The sequence below is a fragment of the Teleopsis dalmanni genome, unplaced genomic scaffold (genome assembly GCF_002237135.1).
Source record: "Teleopsis dalmanni isolate 2A unplaced genomic scaffold, ASM223713v2 unscaffolded_contig_1426, whole genome shotgun sequence".
Lineage (NCBI taxonomy): Eukaryota > Metazoa > Arthropoda > Insecta > Diptera > Diopsidae > Teleopsis > Teleopsis dalmanni.
The window spans coordinates 1-6,801 of NW_024032808.1; the positions used below are offsets into that span (position 1 = coordinate 1).

Below are 6,801 nucleotides of genomic sequence, written 5' to 3' on the forward strand. Positions count from 1 at the left end.
AATTGGAGCAGGTCATGGTTCTGGATCAGCTGGTTCATCAGGTTCATTATCTGGTAATATCGGAGGCTTAAGTGGTAGCATTGGATCTGGTCATGGTTCAGGTTACGGCAAAGGCACTGCCAGTGTTGGTGCTGGAATTGGAGCAGGTCATGGTTCAGCCTCTGGTGGTTCATCAGGATCATTAACTGGTCATATTGGTGGCTTAAGTGGAAGTATTGGCGCTGATCACGGATCCGGCAATAGTAAAGGCTCTGCTGGTATTGGTGCTGGAATTGGAGCAGGTCATGGTTCAGCCTCTAGTGGTTCATCAAGTTCATTATCCGGTAATATCGGAGGCTTAAGTGGAAGTATTGAATCTGGTCATGGTTCAGGTTACGGCAAAGGCTCTGCTGGTATTGGTGCTGGAATTGGAGCAGGTCATGGTTTAACCTCTGGTAGTTCATCAGGTTCATTATCTGGTAATATCGGAGGCTTAAGTGGTAGCATTGGATCTGGTCATGGTTCAGGTTACGGCAAAGGCACTGCCAGTGTTGGTGCTGGAATTGGAGCAGGTCATGGTTCAGCCTCTGGTGGTTCATCAGGATCATTAACTGGTCATATTGGTGGCTTAAGTGGAAGTATTGGCGCTGATCACGGATCCGGCAATGGTAAAGGCTCTGCTGGTATTGGTGCTGGAATTGGAGCAGGTCATGGTTCAGCCTCTAGCGGTTCATCAGGTTCATTATCTGGTAATATCGGAGGCTTAAGTGGAAGCATTGGATCTGGTCATGGCTCTGGTAATGGCAAAGGCACTGCTGGTATTGGTGCTGGAAATGGAGCAGGTCATGGTTCAGCCTCTGGTGGTTCATCAGGTTCATTATCTGGTCATATCGGAGGCTTAAGTGGAAGTATTGGATCTGGTCATAGTTCAGGTTACGGCAAAGGCACTGCCAGTGTTGGTGCTGGAATTGGAGCAGGTCACGGTTCATCCTCTGGTGGTTCATCAGGTTCATTGTCTGGTCATATTGGTGGCTTAAGTGGAAGTATTGGTGCTGATCACGGATCTGGTAATGGTAAAGGCTCTGCTGGTATTGGTGCTGGAATTGGAGCAGGTCATGGTTCCGGATCCGCTGGTTCATCAGGTTCATTATCTGGTCATATTGGTGGCTTAAGTGGAAGTATTGGTGCTGATCATGGATCCGGTATTGGCAAAGGCTCTACTGGTATTGGTGCTGGAATTGGAGCAGGTCATGGTTCAGCCTCTAGCGGTTCATCAGGTTCATTATCTGGTAATATCGGAGGCTTAAGTGGAAGCATTGGCGCTAATAATGGCTCTGGTAATGGTAAAGGCACTCCTGGTATTGGTGCTGGAATTGGAGCAGGTCATGGTTCAGCCTCTGGTGGTTCATCAGGATCATTAACTGGTCATATTGGTGGCTTAAGTGGAAGTATTGGCGCTAATCATGGCTCTGGTAATGGTAAAGGCTCTGCAGGTATTGGTGCTGGAATTGGAGAAGGTCATGGTTCAGCCTCTAGTGGTTCATCAGGTTCATTATCAGGTCATATTGGTGGCTTAAGTGGAAGTATTGGCGCTAATCATGGCTCTGGTAATGGCAAAGGCACTGCTGGAATTGGTGCTGGTATTGGAGCAGGTCATGGTTCAGCCTCTAGTGGTTCATCAGGTTCATTATCTGGTAATATCGGAGGCTTAAGTGGAAGTATTGGATCTGGTCATGGGTCAGGTTACGGCAAAGGCACTGCCAGTGTTGGTGCTGAAAATGGAGCAGGTCATGGTTCAGCCTCTGGTAGTTCATCAGGATCATTATCTGGTCATATTGGTGGCTTAAGTGGAAGTATTGGCGCTGATCACGGATCCGGTAATGGTAAAGGTTCTGCTGGTATTGGTGCTGGAATTGGAGCAGGTCATGGTTCAGCCTCTGGTGGTTCATCAGGTTCATTATCTGGCAATATCGGAGGCTTAAGTGGAAGTATTGGCGCTAATCATGGTTCTGGTAATGGTAAAGGCTCTGCTGGTATTGGTGCTGGAATTGGAGCAGGTCATGGTTCAGGCTCTGGTGGTTCATCAGGTTCATTATCTGGTCATATTGGTGGCTTAAGTGGAAGTATTGGCGCTAATCATGGCTCTGATAATGGTAAAGGCACTGCTGGTATTGGTGCTGGAATTGGAGCAGGTCATGGTTCAGCCTCTGGTGGTTCATCAGGTTCATTATCTGGTAATATTGGTGGCTTAAGTGGAAGTATTGGCGCTAATCATGGATCCGGTAATGGTAAAGGCTCTGCTGGTATTGGTGCTGGAATTGGAGCAGGTCATGGTTCTGGATCAGCTGGTTCATCAGGTTCATTATCTGGTAATATCGGAGGCTTAAGTGGAAGTATTGGTGCTGATCATGGATCCGGTAATGGCAAAGGTTCTACTGGTATTGGTGCTGGAATTGAAGCAGGTCATGGTTCAGCCTCTAGTGGTTCATCAGGTTCATTATCTGGTAATATCGGAGGCTTAAGTGGAAGTATTGGATCTGGTCATGGTTCAGGTTACGGCAAAGGCACTGCCAGTGTTGGTGCTGGAATTGGAGCAGGTCATGGTTCAGCCTCTGGTGGTTTATCAGGATCATTATCTGGTCATATTGGTGGCTTAAGTGGAGGTGTTGGCGCTGATCACGGATCCGGTAATGGTAAAGGCTCTGCTGGTATTGGTGGTGGAATTGGAGCAGGTCATGGTTCAGCCTCTAGTGGTTCATCAGGTTTATTATCTGGCAATATCGGAGGCATAAGTGGAAGTATTGGATCTGGTCATGGTTCAGGTTACGGCAAAGGCACTGCCAGTGTTGGTGCTGGAATTGGAGCAGGGCATGGTTCAGCCTCTGGCGGTTCATCAGGATCATTATCCGGTAATATTGGTGGCTTAAGTGGAAGCATTGGATCCGGTCATGGTTCTGGTAATGGTAAAGGCTCTGCTGGTATTGGTGCTGGAATTGGAGCAGGTCATGGTTCTGTATCCGCTGGTTCATCAGGTTTATTATCTGGTAATATTGGTGGCTTAAGTGGAAGCATTGGATCCGGTCATGGTTCAGGTTACGGCAAAGGCACTGCCAGTGTTGGTGCTGGAATTGGAGCAGGTCATGGTTCAACCTCTAGTGGTTCATCAGGTTCATTATCTGGTCATATTGGTGGCTTAAGTGGAAGTATTGGTGCTGATCATGGATCCGGTAATGATAAAGGTTCTGCCAGTGTTGGTGCTGGAATTGGAGCAGGTCATGGTTCAGCCTCTAGTGGTTCATCAGGTTCATTATCTGGTAATATCGGAGGCTTAAGTGGAAGTATTGGTGCTGATCATGGATCGGGTAATGGCAAAGGCTCTGCTGGTATTGGTGCTGGAATTGGAGGTGGTTATGGATCATCTTCAGTAGGCTCTTCAGGTTTGTTGTCTGGTCATGTTGGAGGCTTAAGTGGAAGTAGTGGTTCTGGTTATGGTTCTTCTTATCTTGGTAGCGGAAGTAAAGCTACTTCATCGGGTTATCATTCTGGTGGCTTGAGCGGTAGTTTTGGAGGACTTGGGGGACATATTGGAGGCTCCTCTGGATTGGGATTGTTTGGCTGAAGAAATTGCTTATGGCATATCGGACTTACCCTAGTTAGGAACTAACAGCTAAATAACTTGTAATAATTTTGTGATACATGATTAATATATCTTTTTTACTTAAATTGTTTGTATATATTTTGTCTCTGCTTACTTTTTCTTCTATTTTTTTGCTTTTTGTTTTATTTGCTGTTGTGTTTTAACTTCACATGTTTGGACTTACCATATATCAAAGTAAGTCTACGTTTTGGGGCTCATTTTCTCATATAATCAAATTCTATTTTATTGGATTATATTTTTGAGACTTACGATTGAAAATAGTAGTTTCGTTGGTTATGCAGCTATGGGAAGCGCATCAGTGATGAGACATTGCTGAAGGAACGTTTATATATTTTCGTATTATATATATTACATTTGGATCTTAGCATATTTTATTCAAATCTCTTGCACAGAATTATCAATTTGATCGTTCCGGAAATAAACGGAACGTTTCAGAAATAAATTTTGATTAAAACTTTAGATTTGAAAATATTGTTGCATAATGGCAGTAAATGTGAAATTAAACATTATTTAAATATTATACAGAGAATATTCCAAAATACTAGATTATACACAGATAATTTTTGATGACATATCGGCACATAGTTGGCAATATCGTGGTTCGGCCATTACTTGATGGATACGCGTTTGCATACAAACATGTTGTTCTGCGCAATCGATCGATGTTTTTGGTGACTAAGCCGAAAAAGATTGCTTATCGTACTGATTTAACAAACATAGAAATTAAAATTGGCTGTTTGTGTCACGCTTTTGTCATTTTCAAAGAAGTGATCAAAGGTCTTTTACACCAGACTGTATGCCATCCTTGCAATAATACTTTGTGCTTGAAATAGTCTTTCTCCAGTTACTTCTAGATTTTCACTGTCCCAGATACCGAATGTAACAGTTTTGTTTGTTAATATATTTACCAAACCAAATAGTACTGCATTATTTTAGTAACATAAATAGTTTCACGATTTTGGAATTGGCATTCCTTCTAGGCCAGAAGGTTTGTCGTTTTCACACATTGCAAAATTGCAAATAATTCATAAGCTTTTCACGATTTTCTATTGTTTCTATTTTTGATGAATAGTACTTATCATCAGAACTCGATCCAGATAAAAGATCTCAAACATATCTTCACACTATTGCAGAAAACAATCTTGGGTGGTCTGTGAACTTCGACTGATCTTGTAGAACTTCGATGTTGGGAAAGAATTCTTTACAGTCTATATTCCTGCGAACGCTTAAGATAACTAAAAACTAATTACAAACTGATATAACTGACACATGTACAATAAGTATGATACCTTGTACATGTGAAGTACATTTGCAATAAAATTTCTTCCAATCGAATATAATATCAGAATAATCGATATTAATGATGTTGGTAAAATTTTAATGACTAATGATTTTTAGCTTTAGTTACTTATAAGTGACATTGGTTAGTGGCTATATCCAACAGAATTGTTAAGACTACTTATAATTTTTTTCTTCTTTGATCTATAACTACAAACCTTCTAAGCTTCAAGGATATGTTCAAGGAGTGGATTACTTACTGTAGACTGACACACTGATTACTCTAGATGTATCTTTTATGTTATATGTTATTTTACCTCAATATATTCTAGTAGTATTCCTTATATTCGAACACATGCCTTATACACAGTATGTACCTATAAATTTGCTAAATATGTGTCTGTTGTTATCACTTATCAGTATTATTTTTGTATATAGCTTGTTTGATATTAATACATAGAGGATACGATAATTTTGAATTCTATAAACTCATATTGTCCATTCGGAAACATAACAGTTGTTTATTTTTCCAACAGTAAGTCCAATTAAATTACATTGAAATTATATATTATATAATATATATTATGTTGAAATCAAACACGATGAATAGATAGAGTTATATATGAGTTCGATCATATATATATATATATCAGTAAATTAATTTATTTGCTTTCTATTATAATTATGAAAAGTTACCCAAACTTTACAGATTTTTATTGATTATAATAAGTAATATATGTAATATAAGTATATAAGTAGAGTCGGAATATTTTACCTATCATTATACACCTCCTTGGGCTCACTACTTGTTTCATTAGGGACCTCAACTTAGATATATTATCGTTGTTCTCTTAATATATATATGTTATAAAAAATATTATAGGATTTCTATAAAATAAAGATGAACTTAAGATTTTTATTTATTTAGCTGCTTATCGTTCTATGATTATAGTATAGTATATATCTTATATCGGTCTACAGTAGTTTTGATTTTATCTATAATACTTGATTTTAATACAAGTTTGATAATCTTTCCTTATGAATCTCCAACAAATTATGTTATGTATAGTTCATAATCAAAATATTTTGTATCATATGTCGAGGTTCTGATCTGTAACTCATAGATGTCAATTATAAGTTTTCTACTTGCACTTTTTTCCAGATTTTAAACAATAACTCCATGCTTTGAAATATTAAGTTTCTTCTTCTTTCGAAGAGCGTAGTAAGAGGTACTTAATATAATTAGTTTAACTATGAAGTAGCATTAGGTTATCAATGTCTGTGTTAACATAGCGTACCATGAATGATTAAGTTAAATTAAAAAAGCCATAACCAAATAGAATTAGATAAAAACAGTTGAGGGAGAATATAAATAATTCCAAGAATGCAGTAAAGTCTTTAGGAACTATTTCGAGTACATTTTGTAGATATCTTGCCGAGGCACGTTTGTTGTTGTGTTGTTGTTGTTGGCTTTGTTTCAATAACAGCAAGAAAAAAATCATGTTGCTTGGTAATGCTCCATGCTGGTAACATGAAGCAGTGTCAAAGTTCGTTTTTACTGGATAGTTTTCCTTTAATTTATGATGTAGTGAACATGTAAGACTATCAACTGCAATGAAGGCCGTAATAGAGCATCAGCAACACAGACAATCGTATGAAACAAATATTTGCAGGATACTTACGAAAGAAATTGTGAACTGGAAATGGGAGTTTGATCCTTGGTTTTTGTTGGAAACTTGCAACTTTTAGCGGAAGCTATTGTGATTGTGGTCACTTCAATGGTGTGATGTGTTTGCATGACTGTTTTGAGAATTGGAAGTTGGTATGTGTTACCCTATATTTGTCAAACTTGCACGTACTTTAGATATTGTGTTTGTTGCCAGTGC

At 39.2% G+C, this 6,801-nt stretch overlaps 1 protein-coding gene across 1 annotated transcript; it reads left to right on the plus strand.

Annotated features, from left to right (window-relative positions):
* Nucleotides 1–4: 4 nt before the first annotated feature.
* LOC119664111 (fibroin heavy chain-like) lies at nt 5–3,702 on the plus strand (the record flags this gene model as incomplete). The annotated part of the gene is made up of 2 exons (XM_038073666.1): nt 5–1,091; nt 1,227–3,702. Coding segments are annotated over 2 exons (3,459 nt in total), but the record flags the coding sequence as incomplete, so codon positions are not given.
* Between the last annotated feature and the right edge of the window lie 3,099 nt (nt 3,703–6,801).